This window comes from Chlamydotis macqueenii, chromosome 7 (genome assembly GCF_036417535.1).
Source record: "Chlamydotis macqueenii isolate bChlMac1 chromosome 7, bChlMac1.mat, whole genome shotgun sequence".
Taxonomy (NCBI): domain Eukaryota; kingdom Metazoa; phylum Chordata; class Aves; order Otidiformes; family Otididae; genus Chlamydotis; species Chlamydotis macqueenii.
This window is the reverse complement of record NC_141562.1, coordinates 34,442,084-34,461,296: the sequence shown is the minus strand read 5'-3', so window position 1 is coordinate 34,461,296 and position 19,213 is coordinate 34,442,084. Positions and strand designations below refer to the sequence as shown.

The window sequence follows — 19,213 nt, the reverse complement described above, 5'->3', positions numbered from 1 at the left end:
CTTTTTTACAACTGATCTGTAGTGCTTTTTTGTACACAGGAATTAATGATGAGGAACACAGGTTAACAGCCTGTATTGAAAAAAAGGCCTCGAAAACCTGAGGGGGTAGATAATCTCTGAACAGCAAAATACCAAGACAATATTCAGCAAGCTTCAAAATCACATGCACCAAAAAACTCACCAAGCCCCACTGACCTGTCTATGTGAATTTTTTTTGCTGGAAAAGTGTCTTGCTGCTTTTATTGCATAGTCCATTTTGGTGAATTCGTGTATTTTTTTCATCAAAGTTGAGCCAGACAACACTGGAAGAGTCAGGGCTTTGTGTCCGCAAGGAGAGCTTTCTGTGTACAAGTTCTTCCAGCTATTTAATTTGCCTCACCCTAAGATGATCCCTGTTGCTTATTTTTAGGGAAATTGTCCTATTTTTCAGGAAGCCAGCCTACTTTGTCTGTGTGGAAGAGCCTGACCAGTCTTCTCAGAAGATCCGTCCTGCTTTGGAAAACTCAGCTGAGCAACTTTGGGTGTTTCAGTCACAAGAATGCTTCCTGCCACTAACGGATCAGAAAGAGCTCATATATCTGGAGGCTGTTGGCATTTCTTTCTTATGTTACTAGTTACTATGGAACCTTAAATTCTTCACTTTGGGCTATTTTAGGGAGCACTTCGGTTTCTGCATTGCAAATGTGAATCAGTGGTGGCAAACACGTCGTGTTCATAAGAGATGCCCACCGCAGGATACAGTAAAGGGTCAGTAAATAAAACCACTGCAGCAATTTTTCATCAGATTTCGCAATAGTAAGGACTGATTATACAATAAATTACATTATATGGTTTTCCGTTTACTCTGTTTGTGTCTTCAGCACTGAATCTACCCCTTTGATCCTGTAAACTCCTGCTCTGCTCTGTAGCATTTTTTAACCTACAGATTTCAGGGAATTTGCTGTATGAAGACAGAAATTGCCCTCACTTTACAGATACGTAAGCACAAGAGAAAAAAAAAAAAAAGCGATTTGCCCACACAGCAGCTCAGGGCCTGAGCAAGGCATCGAATTCACACCTCCTGCTCCTGCCAGGAAAGGCTGGGGACTGCTTTTGAGATTATGCAGTCAACCCTCCTGAGGAGAAACCTTCCTAAGGTAAATCGCTCATTGATATTTGCTCAAGTTTACCTTACTTAAGCTCCTATTCTGCTATACGTAACCCAGGTAAGTTAATTGGCCTTTCAGATGAAATTGCGCTGTGCTGTAGGTGGAAGCTAAGCTCTGCACCAGGAGTGCTCCTCCAGCCTCTTCCGTTGGCTTCACGTATGACTGACTTAAAACATTTGTTAGAATTTTCCTGGAATCTTAAAGTTTAATTTGGAAGATGGTCATGGTAAAAGGATTCTGCTGGGCACGTAATGTGAAAATTCGATAGCTAATAAAAGATGCTGACTTACCAGCAAGAACAGATGACAGCTTCTTCTCTAAAAAAAAACCCACCAATAAAACAAAACAAACAACCAAATTCATCCACAAACACTAATAATTCCACAATGTTTCCATTCAATTTGAATTCATACTCTGCATTTCACTTCATAGCACGCCATAAAGTCAGTCCTTGCAACATGCAAGCAATTTGCTGTCTTATAGGAGGGGAGCAGTGAAGGCTGCCTGCTCCTGAACATCGTGCTAGGAGACCACGCAGAAATAGAGAGCAACATTACAGACATGAATTTAGCTTTCATTTTACCCACTGATAGCCTTTAAAAAATAACAGATCAAGCTATTATTTATGCCTAGAAACATCACCAGAATGTGCGACTAAGGACACATTAGAACAATCGCTTTCTATCAATTAGCAGCATGGGAAATATTTTTAGCGTATCCATGTCTGGATTTTTCTGCTTTGTGTAGGTAACTTGCCGGATATTACAAAAGACTGCTTGATGAAAGTCTGTACTGCAGGAATCACCACTGCTGAGAAATTCAGAACCTGAAATCTGATGACAATAAAATCTGCGCTCAGCTCTCAGACGGACAAGGGTAAAACGATGTCTTAGCGAAAGCGCTTCTGAGTGGAAAGAGATCAGCAAGCCATTTGGCAAACTCACACGCAGCATTTCAGCAGGGGTCTTCGAAAGAAAGAGAATAACTCTGTTACGCAGAGGCACCAGGAACGCTGAATTTCACTGCACGCGCTGTCTTAGAAAACAGCCCTCGGTACCTTGAAAACAACTGCAGCGAACAAGGCTTGAACTGTGTAACCAGTAAGAACCCCGGGGCACATATACATCCCGCTGCGCCCAGACGGCGGAAAGCGAGTCGGGAGCTGGTTGACCCTGACGGTGCAACCCCACGCCTGAAGCGCCCAGCCTTCTACGGGGGTCAGAGCTGGCTGCCATCCAGCAGCTCTCTGGCTTTAGCACACAGAAATGCCCTCAGCTTGACTTCGGGATGGATGGCTGGAAGCTGAAGCTAGACTAATTCAATCTGGAAAAACATCACACGCTGGTTTTTATTTTTTTTTCTAGCATAAGCTGTAATTTTAAATGAGACTCTAAATCTGGAGAAGGTATCTAAGAGATGACCTCCTGCCTGACCAGCAACCATGGGGCAGATGCAGAACCACGCAGCATCTTCTCAAGCTGGCTTTTCTACCTTAAGAATTCATGTATATCAAATGTGAGCTTCATTTTTATCCTTTCCCACTGTCTAGAGATGTCAGAAATCAGTTTAATTGCGTAGACTGTCAAGACTCCCTGGGAATTATGTGTATTTTTTTTCTCTCTCTCTCATACAGAATCCATCTTTGCTCTGAATAATTACTGCCAGAGCTGAATCAGAACGTGCCAAAGCTGCAGAAAAGAATCCAACCCTGTTCTACAAACTTTCAAAGCAAATATGAATTTGCTTTACTGGTCTTTTTTTTTTTTTTTTTTTTTAAATACATGCACTGTCATTCGATTCTCTTTGAATAACTCAGCATCAATGAATTTAGTGAAGGATATTTGGGCAGATCCTCAGCTGGTATACAATTGGCTTCAGAAAAGCTATGCTTAGCTACATCCTGAAGACACATCATAATGAATTTGAAAAGCTCTCTTGGAGATTATTCACCTCATGCGAATGCAACTGTTCCCATCAGCTATCTCATTTTAAGGATTTTGGCTATTGAGTCAGAGGACAGACAATAGTATGGGACTGAGCCCAAGCAATTAACTCTTCGCTTGGTTTTATTACTGAATCCTGAACTGGAATCCCACAGAGAACCTGTAACACTGTTAGTCAAAGAAAACAGAGCAAAACTTTAAATAATTAAAAGCTCGGAAGACAAAATTAAACAGCAGCACATAATTTGCACATAGAACATTTTTAAAAAACACAAAACTGAAAGGACATTAATTGAAACCTTTAATCCCAACAAAGTATTCATTCTGAGATAATTACTGCCATAAAATCCTCTGCCACGGAGACATTGACAAGAAAACGATCTTCAAAAGTTACATACGTAAGCAGCATGGAACTTGGGAAAAGAGTTGGCAAGGATGAAACCCTACAGAGACATGAAAAGAAGGAAAGATTTTGGAGAGAACTGAGCCTTTCAGCATAAGCCATTCCTCTGTGAAAACATGTTATCATTTAGAAGACTGAAACAGGAAAAGGATGGGGAAGATGTGCTAGCACAAAGACAGTTCCTCTTATTTATAATAAAACAGTGGGTTAAAAAAAAAAAAAAGAATAGCAACAAACTGGATCTTGAAAACAGTTGGGTCAACAGTCAGCAATACAGGTGATTAAAACTGAAATTTGATAATTTCTTACTCATGGAGCACAAAGTGTTATAATAAAAAAAAAAAAAAAAAAGGAATATTGAGATTCCTCCGCTCTTTCCAGCTACAATAGTTTGAGCTGCACAGCATTAGAACCGTCACTGTCCTTCGCCCCAGACACGCTTATCTTGGCGCTCGCCCAAGGATGATAGCAACTGTTGGAGCAAAGCAACGTTCAGTCCCTGTCATAGCCGTGCTTTATAAATGTTGGGTTTGGTTTGGATTAGCGGAGAAATGACATGTGCTCTTAATATAAACAAGGTTGGCCAAAATCTTAAATCACTTTCTCACTCTCTATGTACTGGCTAAGCAGCTTTAAACTGACAAATAAATACACTTGCAAAGATCTCCAAAGTGCTCTTTTCCTCCACAGCAATGTTGCTCCAAGCCCCCGTCGGTACGGCATGTCACACCAGCAGCTCTCCCGGGAAAACGCTCCAGTCCATGCACCACGGTTCCTTCCTACTGATTACTTACTCCTACGGACATACAGATAAAGATGTCTTTGACCTAAGTACCTCCTGAAAATTCTGTATGATGAAGGGCTACACTCATCAAGGATCGTTTTGTCACTGTATTTTCAAATGTTTTTAACAGTTGCATAGGGAGTCAAATATCTCTATAAACAAATGGAATTGACATTTTGAAACGAAACAATTTTGGCTTTTTTCTCATCAAGTCTAATTTATACTTTGGAAGACAAATATGTACTTTATATACTGAGAGGCAGACCTCTAAAAGTTACATTTAATTACTGTGAGAAGTATTCTTACCAAAAATACAAACAATATATAAAATGTAGCAGATTTTTTTTTCTTTTTTTTCATTTTGCTGACTATCAGTATTCTGAATATTATGCCAAGTTATATGGGTAGGTCCAGAATTTGTTGGTTATTTGCATGAATTTAATGCAAAGCATCACATACTTGCACTGCGTATTATAACAAAAAAAAAAAATTGCATACATCTTACATGCATGGACACTTTCAGAAACCTATGTCAAGAGACAAGATGTTCAACTACCGGTATTGCTCTGATTATCCATCATGATCAGGGGTGGAGAACAAAGACAAAAGTTACTTTAAGCCCTAGAGAAAAGGGCTTAAAGGGGAAGCCCTAGAGCCCAGCTTCCCCTGCCTCAGGCTTAGAGACACGAAAACTGAGTAGGCAAAATCAAGAGGCAAAACCAGGTCCTGACTTTCATTTCTTACTGCTGCTGGTGCTGGGGAACTGCCCTGCTTCCCTGTCTGCAGGCAGACCTGCTTCTGCTAACCGCAGATCCTCAAGTGCTTCACTGCCTGGGCGGCTCTGCAGAGACACGCGCTGCAGTCTCCGTCAACGCGTCCATGTGTTCCACACAGTGTTCCAGCGTCCATGCATCAAGCGTTAGTTACGGTGTTCACACTTGGTTTAACTACTTTTGTGGAAAGCTCAGCAGACAGTTTTTTAATCTGATTTTCTTCTTGAGCATCCTGGCTTTTCCAGCAGTCAAGGACCAATCATTACTTTCATACTTACCTGTGAATAAATCTGCTGAAAGGCCTCTTTGGAAATTCTCACTAACAGAGCAAGAAGTTGTCAGAAATATAAATTTTAAAAAGAAAATGAAACAGACTCTGTCAGAGTAGATATTCCTGATCCATATGAGGATAGATGACAAAACCCCAGAAACAGTCAGATCCATAAAAAGCACAGATCAGGGGAACCGATGTTGCCCTACCAGCAGCACCCCAACTTTACACTGGTGTTTGCACCATCTTTATTTGTGTGAGCAAATGCAGCCACTGTCAGTCTGAGCTGGCTTCCACGTGACCTGCAAGTGAAAGATTCAGTAACACTCCATACTCAGCACCTCGCTACTTCCTCCAGCTCCTTGGCGAACAAGTCCAAAGTGAGCGCAGCACCCAAGAACAGAGACAGAGCATCCCCCAAACCCGTGGGGCAAGGGAGCACCTTTCCTCCCCCCCTCCATGCTCCAGCCCACCGCCACAGAAACCAGCCCTCCTGCAGATGAGTGATGCCCTTAGGCACTGCCATACCCCGGCCCCTCGGCCAGGCACCAAACACGACGCCAGGGTGAATCAAAAGTTTGGGTGTGAGCATGAGCAGGTCTGTGCTTTAAAATAGAATTACTTGCTTCATAAAAGAAATCAGCTGTATTGAAGAAAGCATTAGCCAGTAGTTACCCTCACATTGCTCACAAACCCTTGTTGTGTAAAGGCATTGCACAGTATGTGTCTTCAAGATTTTTGGCGCATTTTCTTCCTGGTAAGTTATGGTCTTTTCTGAGAGATGGTGTGAATGACACATGCAAGGTACAAATACACCTTCCTTGGTCCCCAACCCATGGAATTCCTGAGCCTGCAATACGAAAAGGGCAAGGAAACGAAGGCTTTCTGGAGAGGTCAGAGGGTGGCACAAGCTCCTCAGAGATGCTGTCAGGGCAAAAGTGAGTCCTCTCAATATCAGAGTCATCACTGCCCTTGTTTTCCTACCACTTTTGACCATGTTAGCTGAAGAATGATAGCAAGTGAGATGCTTTGCTTTAAGCACAAGAGCTCCCTGTACCTATCACCAACCTAAAGCTCCACAGGGATACGCACATGGTTCCAACAAGACCATGTACTTTATGGACCTGGGCCTCAAGAATTAGCATCACTAGTTATGAACATTAGACGCTTCTACCGAATGATGAACCTTTGTGTAGGTTGTCCAGCTCAAAACACAGGGATTGTGTCCTGCCAAACTGAAACTTCTCCGGGCTCAGAATTCTCTCATGCGGGGCTTTAAGCATTACGACAAGTCTGCACATAGAAAGAGAAAGAGTTCAGTTTGGTTTCCCTTCAAAGCAGATGCCAAAAAGGTCGATAAGACTGTTCAGTGCATGATGCAAGAATTAATAAGATTTAGCAACAATAATAAAAGATTATTTCAGCATACGGGGCTCTGAGCAACCTGGTCTAGTGGAAGATGTCCCTGCCTATGGCAGAGGGGTTGAACTCAATGATCTTTAAGTTCCCTTCCAACCCAAACCATTCCATGATTCTTTATCTGCTGTCCAAAACACAACAGTGCCTCTGGTCAGTTGTGTTCCCAGGTCTTTTTAGTTTACTTACATGTGCTGAGGTCACACTAAAATTCACAGATAGCAATTCATTGCTCACCAGAAACGCCCATACCAGCAAGTGCTGAGGTATGTTATGCTTCTTTGACAGCCACCAGAGAGAACTGCTGGTTCACAGGAATGCTGCCAGCCATTTACTGTGGACTCTTGGCACAACCGCCCTCTGATTTTCCATGTAAATGCAGAAATAGTTAACTTTTGTCACTTGAACATAGGGTACGCTTGCTGCAATTTCTGTGTGCATCAGATCTGCTATCAGGATTTTCTAGAAAGCAAATCTCCCCTCTACTGTAAACAATTAAGAGGCAATCCTTCCACCCAGAAACAAACTGACCAACACTTCACCACCACCAGCCGCCAAGCTTTAAAGCAAACCCTACCCTTCCTGCATTAGATGCAAAATAATGTTTTAAATTATACTTATTGATGCATTTTTCAAGCATTTCTTACTTGTCAAATCAAAACTGATTTCAAGGAGGCAGGGCCTCGGGTTTAATCCCCATCCTATCTCCTACTTCTTATTGCCTTGAACAAAAACTGGATACTCTCGATACCCTCCTTTCCTTTCCAAACAGCTCCAGCACTGAGATTGCTCCTGCTTGGTTAATGCCTTGGAGCTGCCACTCTTTGAGGACTGAACGTAAGGAAAGAACAAACCCCAAGCCTTTCATTCCGGTTATTTCACCGTGCGAGCGCCTGGGCCCAGCCTCTGCATTTGCTGATCTCTGCTGCCCTCTCCTGCAGGAGCTGGAAACTCTCCTTGGAGGATTTTAACGAAATACCACATTATGAATGCTGTTAATGGTGACTGGTTTAAAACCCAGAGGGGATGGGGCAGGAGTTTTAGGATTAGGGAAGACTGAAGCTGAAAAGGGAAGGTGGTCATGAGAGTCTACTGAATGGGGCAAGGGACAGAACAGAGGAAAAAAAACCCATGATAATAATAATAATAAATGAAATAAGAAGAAATCAGAAGCAGAGTAAATTATCTTCCCCTTTGATTTTCTCCTGTAGCCACAGCCAGGCTGCGGCCCAGAGTGGTGCCTATCCCTGTCTGGCCAAGGCCAGCCGGTGCTTTGGGAGAGGGATGCTCCGCCGTCCTCTGCTCCCCGTCCACCAGCCACCGCTCCCCAGATTCTCCAGTGAAGGCTCAGAAATTAAGCAGCCCAGTCTTCACACTGCCTTCAGGGGGTAGATGATGAGTTCTGTGCCTCCTTCAGAAAAAAAAAAAAAAGTAAATGCCCATTTTATTCTGCTTACATCTCTCTTCTCTCCTGCAGAGTCTGATGGTCTCCTTTGTTTCTTCCCTCCAGTCCTGGTGTTTCTTCACTGGCTTGCCCTCTATATAGTGTGCTTTGGGTGGTTTTTATTTAATTCTGTCTACCTTTTCTGTTATTATTTAACCCATTCAGCATTTCTTTGAAAAAAAATCTGAGGAATACTAAGAACAAGATTGCCTATGGGATCTTCTTGAGATAAAAATCTGTAAAAGACACTGATTTCATATTACCTCTGGCGTTTGATTGCTGAAGTCACCTAAGATTATTATTGAGCACTGGAATTTCACAGAAACGCAAACATTTTCAAAGTTCGTAAAAAATGAAAATGTGGTGGCACAGGGAAGAGAAAAATGTACTTCGCAAATGCTTCTGTGGCTGAGAAATTTGCCTGCAAAGCAGTCAGAAAGGACAAACATTATTTCAGCTCAGTTCAAAGAACGTGTCTTGGATTTTGGATGAGATGGTTGGGGCATAAAATAATAATAAACCCCCCTACACACTGGCTTAGTCCTACTGGGAGAGAAAGCTGCTACCAGAAACCATCGCATGCAGGACCAGGTGATCACTGACAAATTACCTTCCTGCTCTCTTTTCGTACTAGCAAGGCTGCTTTTTCTTGCAATGCATTAAAATCTGCCTTGCAGCTTGCTTTTAATCAAAACCAGGCTGAACTTTGCAGAGTGGAAAAAGAAAGCAGATGCTGAGGTAAACCACAGAATAGAGCTGGAAGAAAAAGTCAGAAAGAAAAGCCTCTTTGGCTTGATAAGTATTTAAGAACTATTTTTCTTGAGGGAAGGGAAAAAGAAAATACTCTTTTGTTGCAGTTTGGAAAAACAGCTATGCTTGCCTTCTTTTACCAAATGCAGGAAGAATGAGCTGGTTTGTACAGCATTTTGCATGTGGTAACTCCCATTTCGTTGTGTAACAAGCAAAAAGTAAAAAAAAAAAAACAACCAATGTTGATAATTCACAAAATGGTCCTCTCAGATTGTGGAAATAAAATTTTGGGAGTGTCAGGAATTGAAAAACAAGCAAACAAGTACTTCAGATTTATCAGTTGCTCTACGCGCTAGGGACGGACTGTATGCAAGCAACCAGAAGTCAAGATACCTCAGTTACTGTAGATACCAGTTAAAATTTCAGAGGCAAGAAATGACTGAAATAAGAACACAGTAAGGTAAAAGAGACTCAGGTATTTGCAACTTTATAGCTTAGTGGGTTTTTCATGGTTGGGTTTTTTTTTTTTCCTTTTAATGATTTCCAGCTACTGAAGTACGCACCGTGAACATCCAATGTATGCTCCTTCAGTGCAAACAATTGTGTTGGTATCTTCAGACATAGATGTTGCAAGTCAAATTTTGTGATTTGATTAATTACATGGAGTGTGGGTGCGAGGGAAGTGAACATGGACACAAGGGCTCATCACTCACCCATCCAGCTCACCAGGGACCGACGACATGGCCCTGTGCTTGTGCGACTGCATAGCTCCTAGCTGATGGGATGGACAGTGCACACTCCTTTATTCCTAAAAAAAACCAAACCATTGGATATAGCCAAAATGGTGTGAAGACATGCCAGATTATTCAAAGAATTAAGAACAGAACAGAAAAGGCATTTGGGGGAATTCTCTTAACAGTCGAGGGGCAAAGACAATTAATACTACGGCTTATCTCAACTCGTTCAGGAAAAACTGCAGAGTAATGACGGGGTGTTCTTGGCTCAGTGGAGATGCTCAGATAAACCTTTCTTCTGTACGTGGCTCTGGCTTCAGGCTGAAACCCTTCCAGCCAGGGCGGTTCTGCCAAGTGTCCTCTCTCCAGCCAAAAAGCGTGTGAGAGCAGCACAGCCCGCAGCTCAGCCCTGCTCGTCTTCAGCCCCGAACGAGGGAGCAGAGCATCCAATACGTAGCAAGAGAAGCATCAAAAGCCACTGACCTCTTTAATTAGAAAAATCTTGCCTTGTAGTGGCCCTGACAGGCCAAGAAAAGACTTCCTGATTTTGTTTTCAGTTGGCAAAGTCAGGAGTCGGAAGGGTGCTTCTGATTATGAAGAAAGATCAAATTATTCTTAAAATATGAACTTCTATTTAGATAAATCTCAACACGCATAATTCTCTGGTTTCAAAGCTGCTTCCTCTGGCAGGACGAGGAGTGGAAATCCTGCGTGAAAGGGAGCGTAAAGCTGCTGTACTCATAGCCGCGCACCAGCGCCCAGGATGCCCTGGATGCAAATCGAATTCTGTCAAAGCAGACAAATAGCTTTATTTAATAAACCATACCTTCCATTTCTAGTTGTTCCCCAAATGTTAGGTCCATTGCTTTAATACGTGTCCTTTTGTTCCCAGGGCCATTTTCTTCTGCAACAGAAAGGTGCCTGGGTACCAAACCACCAAGTAGTGGTAGACAAAGAAGCCAGCAGTGCCCGCTGGGCACAGCCGGGTTTACGTCTCCTCCTCCTCTTCCCCTTCATGTCCCCAGCATCAGACTGGAGCTTTTATTGTCACAGCAGCGTGCCACAGCTCCAGCTTGGCGTAGGAGGTGGGTGCTTTGTTTCGTTTACTGCTGCCACTTCTGTGCTGCTGTGTCACGGCTTAGCAGTAGAAAAGAAAGCAAAAATGGGAGGGTAGCACAGCGGCAGAGCTAAGACAGAACAGCCTGTTCCCAGAGCCGTTTTGCTGCCATTCTTCTGTCCATAACTTCATACTTAGCTCTTTGTAAAAAAAAAAAAAAAAAAAAAAAAAAAAAAAAAAAAAAAAAAAAATTAAAAAAAAGAGGGAAAAAAGAAAAAAAAAAGAAAAAATACTTTCTCCCAAACATAGGAACACAAAATCAAATTAAAACAACACAAAAATTAAAACAAGTGTTCAGAGGTGGATTCCTGAGGGCTGAGACTGGAAGGTAAGACCAACTTTTTGAAGTGGTGACTGAGAAGAGCACAGCGGAGTGATCAAAGCAACGGTCTTGGAAAATGAGGAAAACGACACCCGCAGCAGCAACCCTGCTAGTTTTCTGTAACACAAGATAAAGCTAGGGCTGAAGCAAGAGAAAATAATTACACAGTAAATCCAGGTAAGAGATGCAGAGCCTGGAGAAGATGCATTGTACGGAAACCATCAACAAAACTTTCTGACCCAGCTTGGATATAAACACTAGATAGTAGTCCTGCAAGGAATACAAACCACCAGATTATTTTCCTGCTCATATAAAGCATTACTAGAGAGAGAAACCAAAAATGAGATGTTTCCAAATAAGTGGCAGGTGTAGAAACTTATAAAAAGAGAACACGGGTACTTCATAATCTCTGTTGTCTGGCATATTTAAAAAAAAAGAACAGTACTCAGAAGGGACAGGAATGTAAAAATATGGTAACCTTGCCTTTTATGTCAGTGAGCCTCCAGATTCTGCAATCATCTGTGATGAGAGAGTCACTGTGAAAAGGTGAGCAGCTTCACCAAGAGGGAATTACGAGTATTTTACATTATACTTCCAATGAGCAGCGATCCATGAAAACATACACTGTGCACAATTTTTCTGAGTCAAGATCTGTGACTGCTTGTCACAGGCTACTGCAAAATGTCATTAACAAACAATAGTAGAGAAAATATTTTCAAAGGGACATCAAAATAACAGTATTAATGAGTCTATGGTTGGATTCAAAATGAAGGCCTCATAACAATGAAAGATTGACTTACTAGGGCCAAAACTATGAATAAAGTGTTTGGGGAAAAATAAAATGACTACTCACAAAAAAAAAAAAAAAGCACAAAGACAACCTTCTTTTTGCAACTGAAATATGTTGCCTAGGGCTTTTTTTTAGTTACAGCAAGTGAAACAGGAGCCAAACAGGTCTAATACAACTCTATTATCTCCTGCTACCGTAGGGTGAAGAGTAAGGACAAGAAACTGCCTTCTTTTTAACCCACCTGTTGGCATCTGGTTTGAACAATACGTTATGTTATCACCCAGTAACCCTCTGGAAAGCAGCCACTGAAATGGAGTTTGTCAGCAGGAACCGCACTGAACTACAGTCAGCGTTTGCCAAATGAAGAAGTGGGGGCAACGACTTGGAAAAAAAAAGTATTTTCAGCTCACTGAATCCTAGAAAGAAAATCATTAAGTTGTGCCAATACAGTCCCTCTGAAGATGTATTTAAGTGTCCTTGCCTTTACACCTGCTGACTTTGGAGTCCAACAGACAACCACCTGCAGCATCTGCTGCCCTGCTCACGCGCTGTTCCGTAACGCAGGTGATCGCCATCCCATCCTGTCATCCATGATCCCTCCTTTCGCTGCTGTTTTAATAGGTAAGGAGAAGAAATTAGGAAAGGGGAGAGGCAGGTTTAACCTGTGAAAGGGGACAAACAATTTCAATTAATACCATGGAAATAAACCCAGTCTGATGTAACTCATCTCAGGTTTTGAAGCCTGAAATCAAACTTAAAACTTCCCTTCCACCAGTAGGCATAGGGGGGCACCACTTACCCTCCGTAATGGTATTTTGAATTCATCAGTTGGTTTCCTTCTCCGAATATCCACGTTTTTCCTTTTCTTCCACAGTTGTTACGTCCAAGCTAGAAAGCCATTTAAATCTTGAAGAAACAAGTTAACAGCAAGTTAAATACAAAGAAATTATAGAATTTGTTAAAAAAAAAAAAAAGTTTTCATTAAAAAAAAAAATCCAGATGCGCTATTTCAGATGTATTTGCATGTTTTCTATTATTATGCTGCCGAAGCAGATGGGATCAGATGGATGAGGTACCAGCTGCAGTCCCACACAAGGTGTACCTACAACCTTTCCTAATACATTACATTTTATCCCTTTCAGTATTTCACATTTTAGTCTTCTGGTCGTTCTGTTCCCAACTCATTACCACATAATTTGTTCAGATGAACGGAGGAGACAGCAAAATAACAGAGAGCTCTGAAAAGGTCGATGCTCTCTATTAGAGGAGGTGGGAAGCCTTCTGGTAGTTGATTTTTCAAAACTGACCGTATCTATTTCCAGTCTCTTGTCATTGTTTGTTGTTAAAATTTGCAGGAAGTAAATTGGTGTCTTCCATTTAAATGGTCAGCAGGTACTTTCACAGGATCTCTTAATTCACTGCACATTATAAATACTTGTCAGGTGCCAGGCATTTTTAAAAAGGTAGACCTTGTCTTTTGATCAAAGGACAAAAATACAGTGCTTTGCACACGTACAGCAAAGTTTAACTGTCTGTATAGCTAACATCTGCCCATCCTTCAGGCAAGCTGGGTTTCAGACTTGCATAGAAAGTTTGTACACAAGTTCCTCGGAAAGTAACTTCAGTGTGTACAAGTCCACCAGTTCGCTTAAAAAAAAAAAAAAAAAAATCTCCAAATCTTATCATGATCCCTCTTCTGAATTATTTTGTAGCTTCTTTCTGGGAAATGAACACATACGGGCTCTGTTATTTCATTTTTTAGTATTACAGCCTTTGGATAGGTGAGCACATAGTTCTGCTGAATCCCTTTATGATCAATAATGTATTAAATCTGTCTCTTTTATAGAAAAACATTTATGCCTTGAGTATCTGCAATACATCAAGAACATCCATCTCCTGATTTTGTTTTGCCATTCTCCCATTCCTACATTTTAACAGAAGCCTTTTAAAAAACTTTTCTCTAGACATTAAGAAAAAGGACTTTCAAAGACTTTTCCTCTCCAGTTCAAGAATTATCAAGTTCTCCTCCTTTCCCAATTTGTTAGTTTTTCCTCATTCTTCTTGGAACCTTATGCTGGGCTTTGATGTCTGTCAACCCCCGTCTGTATTGAACGAGGAGGCAGAGACTGTTCTTCTGTCTCTGTGCAGTAAATTGCTGCGCTATTCTGTCATTTATGAATATAGCTCAATGTGTGAACGGTTTTGGTAAGACCTAAGCACAACCAATTCAAGCCTATTTTTTTTTTTTCCTCTCTGATTTTTCTGACTCCTCACAGGAATTTTCAGTGCCAGTTTTGACTAGTCCTCACACAGTGCAATGATGAAACACGCCATCTTGAGGAAAAGACTTTCCATGCCAACACTTTCTAATCTTGGCTCTTTCCTATTTAATTCAGCTTAACATCGCTGCCTTCCAGCACAATCAGATGAGATACTTAGAAAATAGCACAGCTGTGGCTTGTACCTTCAGTGTTTAAGTAAAAATGAAAGAACTTACTATTTTACTATCAAGAAGTCCCAATTCAAAAATACTAATGGGTCAGTATCAGCCTCATAAAAGAATTTTATGCCACTACTTAGATCTGCAGATACAAAATGTTTACCCTGAAGTCATTAATGAATTCTCTTACCAGCTTCACATTAATATCAAAGTTATGCTGAATCCTCCTGAGAACGTAACAATTTTTTTTTTTTTTTTTTTCAAAAAGCCTTTGCCAAGCTGTTGTTATTCTACTGCTCACCAGCAATTAAATTTTCAGTTGAGCTTTCAAAATGCAATTTTGGGCAGCTAGTGATCACCTAAACCAAACTCATTTCCCATTAAAGAATCTCTTATCGTCCTTGCTTTCTGTCCCTAGGGCCAACTGCTGCAAAACACCATTTCTTAGATTATTTACTCAGACACCGAACGCATTGATGCGTTGATGTATCATGTATGCCTCTATCTGGCTGCAAAGTCTCTAAATCAACAGACTGTTTGCATTTTATGTTTGTTTACTTTTATGAAAGTAAATGATAAATAATTTGCGATACAGTACTAATAATTTTTACACTGCAATAAAATAATTCATCATTTCCCATAATTATTGCCCCTGAATCAAATATATGTGTGTATGTGTATGTATGTGTATGTGTATATATATACACACACCCACACCCAATATAGAACTACATTTTTGGAGGAGTACTTCAGAAACTGATCCAAGTCAGGCAATTTTAGACACTGTTAACCAATGATTAATTTACAGAGACTGCCTTTATTGCGAGGCACACCATGCTCCAATTAAACCTCTAATTAGGGCTTGCTTACACTGAAACTAAGCCGCTAGACTATTTTCTAGACTTTTTATTTACAGCTAGAGCAAGTACATCCATTATCATAAAACTTAAATAATTTCTACTTTCTTTCTTTAAGAATCAAATCAGGAATTGAAAAAAAAAACCAACCCCAATTTTTATAATTAAGTACTCCCACAAAAGTCCCATGATAATACTTACCATAAGCTTCTCTCGGGTTGTAAAACCACTAGTTGGATGTGAGCACGCTGATCTAGAAAGAACATGTCTGCAGGACTCAATGAGCTTCACACAGAACATGTACAAATTCCAGAATGTTTCACTGAAATAAAGAGAACTTATAGATCCCATGAGAACTTATAGACTCAATCATATGCCTGTTCTTCTGTTGGTCTCACAGGTCCAAAATGATTCATATAATATAATGAAAGGGGTAACCATCACTAGTTATGCTACAAGAGGTTCTCCACCTAGAAGTTCTCAATCTAGAAAACCCAAATATCCAAAAAACTCCTTAACGACAGACAAAGGTCCTGGCCTTTTGCAAATGAATTTTAAAATGGCTACCAAATAATGTCCTCCGATATTGAAATATCACACAACTAATATAAGACTCATGTTCAAAGACAGGTGAATAAAGAATCTGTATACATTGGCTTGCAAACTCAATTCCTCTACCGCTTCCTCCCTGTCAAAATTGGTCAAACACAGGTTTAGAATTATGGCTGTGTTACAGATTTCACTGTTGACAGAAGCTTCAAAATGCAAAATCTGGAAAACAAACTTCAGCTGCTACTTGAACCATTCACAGTGCTTTGAGGAAAGAATTCTCAAAGGAGCTAAAATAAAATTTACTGGAAACCTTAAAAAATTAGTTTAGTTCACTTTCTATGTTCCAGACTCTCAGGCTTGTCCTTCAAACACACAAGTGAGAAGCTTCTCACATCTCATTCTGTACAAGCCAATTATACATCAGATGTTTACCTGTACATTTTTTTAAACAACTTCTAAGGCAAAGTGACAACAGCATCCTAAGAGCCAAGAGGAAAGTTAGATGAACTTCACTGGCATGGATCTCAGCATTGCTGAATGCATTTCATATTTTGAGAAGTTGATTACCTACACTGATGTAAGTGCACCTGCCTCCTAGACAAAACCAAGATGTGCAACGCTCGCAGGCAACAGCTCAGCAGCAAGTAGAAGTCTTGTATCAGCAGCCTGTGGGGCAGCATGAAAACAGAAAGGAAGAGTTTCTTTCATCCCTTATTTCCATGTTTTTAAAAACTAGAAAGTGCAGGCAATGTCCTGCTCTAACTTAACCTGTACAAATTTTACATTTGCTAGTAAAGGTTGAGAATTAATACTACTCAAATTGAACATTTCATTACAACTAATATGGAAAACGTAACTAATATGTACAAAGGACAATCGCTTCCTCTACTAAAACCAGCCCTGAACATTGTGCCAGTCCAGAAGGCAAAATGACAACAATTACACAATCAGCATTCAACCCCAGTGCAACAGATGACATTTCTCTAATAAATGAAGACACTCAGAGATTTTAAAAGTTTGTTTTTATTATTGTAGTTTGACTGCATTATTATCTAAATAAACTTTTCAATCACTTTTACACTCTATTTTCATCATAAAGGTTTCAATAGGGAATGCCACACAATATTCTGCAACCTTCACACTTAAAAGTATATAGAAACATTCAGTATTCAAAAGCCTTCGCAATCTGTTTCTTTTAAAAACATTAGATTTATAAATCCAAGTGTATATTAAAGGAGGTTTTCTTCCAGAGATGCACTGACAAACAATTCTACGTGATCGGTCAAATAACAAGTTAGCATGTGCTTACATTAACTCTGCAGTAATCTTGTCCACAAGTACTGCAACCAAAAACAAGGGTAGGAACTGGGGAGTGTTGCAGTAGTCAGTGTGAGGCAGAATTTAGCCCACTGTTATTGACAGTTAATTCTGCTCAACTCTTGTTGCTCACCAGTTAAAACGTAAGGCAAATTTCATTGTATACTTAATTTCCCAAGCTGAAGTAATTATGTAAGTGTTGTTCATAATACATTGAACAGAAAGTATTTTACGGTGTACGTAAGACGTGGCAAGAAGAAATAATATACACTGCAGTTAAAACATTTACTTTCCTATTTAGAGCAATGAAACTGACATTTTTAATTTGTACAAAAAAAATATCATTGTTGAAAAGTCTAACCTTGTAAATCTGATCAGAAATGCTATTTTAGATTTGAATAAAAAGATTTATGGAATTAAAGAGATTTCCCAAAGCTCGTGCTCCTCTAGGAAGGAGTGTAGAATATGTACCCACGAACATTCAAACATAAGGAGAATCCAGCGCACTATTACATTTCGCAGATAAGCCGTGAATTACATTCAAATGAGACCCCTTTCACATGACAATTCTTTTCACTATTGCATACTAAACCTCAGTAGCTCCAACAACTTGGTATAAAGAATAACTTTATTTTTTTAGCCAAGACTACTTTTCACATACCACAGTCTTCAATTTGCAAGGGCAATTTAACATCAGCATCCATCCTTCAGCTGTAAAATTCCTCTGTCAATCAGTAATAAATAGAAAAGATATATCTGACATAAGAAACAGTAATGAAAACAAGTACTGAAATACTGAAATACTGGCACAAAAATGAGAAAAGGTGTTACTGGTGGCATCCTTAAGTATCTGAACTATAGGATGTGTTAGCATAAAAAGTACCTAATTAAAAAGCCAATATTTTGGCTTTGCACAATGCCCTTTCTACCTATTGTTAATCACACATTCAAATAACAAACAAAGGAGTAACTGTGGAGACAGTGTTAGCAGTCTCCTGAATATTCTGCAGGAGCCTACCTTGCGGCTTTTGAGGTAGGATCTTTTCCCACATCCTTTTATCCCATGAATCAGTCAACAAAAGGCAGAATTTAGTCCCTAAGGCGTGCAAGGAGCGCACACTTAAGAATAACATGGAATATAACAATAGCTTAATTGGAAAAAAAAAAAAAAAAAGAAGAAAAAAAAGGACATTTCATGGATTTTTGGAATGTTAGGAGACTTTTTTAAGTAAGCTTGTTAAAGATTCCATTCCAGACAGTTATGAAAATGACAATCCAGTGAACTGATTTGAAATAACAGTAATTTTAAACAGAAAACTTGGATTGAGAAAACACAACGTTCCAGGAAAGAACCGTGTGTTTTGTGATCTATATTTATTCTTTAAATATAGTACAGATTGAATCATTTATAGTACAGATTGAATCATTTATACATATAAATACAACAGTAGTGAAGAACTAGAAAGATTTGTTTTTTAGAAGTAAATGGAGTAGACTTTTACACAGGTATAGAACTCTCTGAGCACATTTTTAAGTTTGATTTCTTGGGTAATCATAGGATTATTTCCCATCTTGTGAAGACAATAAAATAAACATAAACCAGATCTTAATCTTGCCTCCACACACATTTAACAATGTTTGCTCAAATCACACATATCAGCTATTACAGTGATTCAAGAGAAAAAAGTATTTTCACACAGTGGAATCTCAGTCTGACAGACAACCCAAACCTCCTCATAAAGTTCTTACTCTTGTGTCACTTCCTCTTTAGGCTGTTTGAGCTCCATCAGTAACTCTTTACCAGTTTCTCCTGCTTTTGAGGCAAAGAGAATAGCTCCCTGTCTGAAGCCCAGGAGCTTCAAGCTTCTGGCATAATCTGCATATACAGCATGGATCAATTTATGTAAACGAAGCATTAAGGAAAACACAAATTAATAGCAAAATAAAAAAACCTCAGAATTAATCTTTCTTTCTTCTCACTCATTGTTTCTCCCAAGCTGAAAATGCTGAACATTGCTGCCAACTGTATTAATCCAATATTTTTCAGCACAAATAAAGACAAAAAAGTTGCTTTAAATTCTACTATGGAATGCATATTAGCATTTATCAGGCAATATGCAGGGTGCAGTAAACTAAAACAGATACAATTCAG

At 39.8% G+C, this 19,213-nt stretch overlaps 1 protein-coding gene across 5 annotated transcripts in view; it reads right to left on the bottom strand.

The window, feature by feature from the left end:
• Positions 1-18,608: 18,608 nt before the first annotated feature.
• Positions 18,609-19,213, bottom strand: part of WDR11 (WD repeat domain 11) — a 42,295-nt gene continuing 41,690 nt past the window's right edge. For all 5 annotated transcript variants that reach the window (XM_086752314.1, XM_086752316.1, XM_086752317.1 and 2 more), the window contains exon 29: positions 18,609-18,964. In XM_086752314.1, coding sequence (XP_086608440.1) covers positions 18,807-18,964 — 158 coding nt within the window. In that variant the 3' untranslated portion in view covers positions 18,609-18,806. The remainder of the gene's footprint in view (positions 18,965-19,213) is intronic.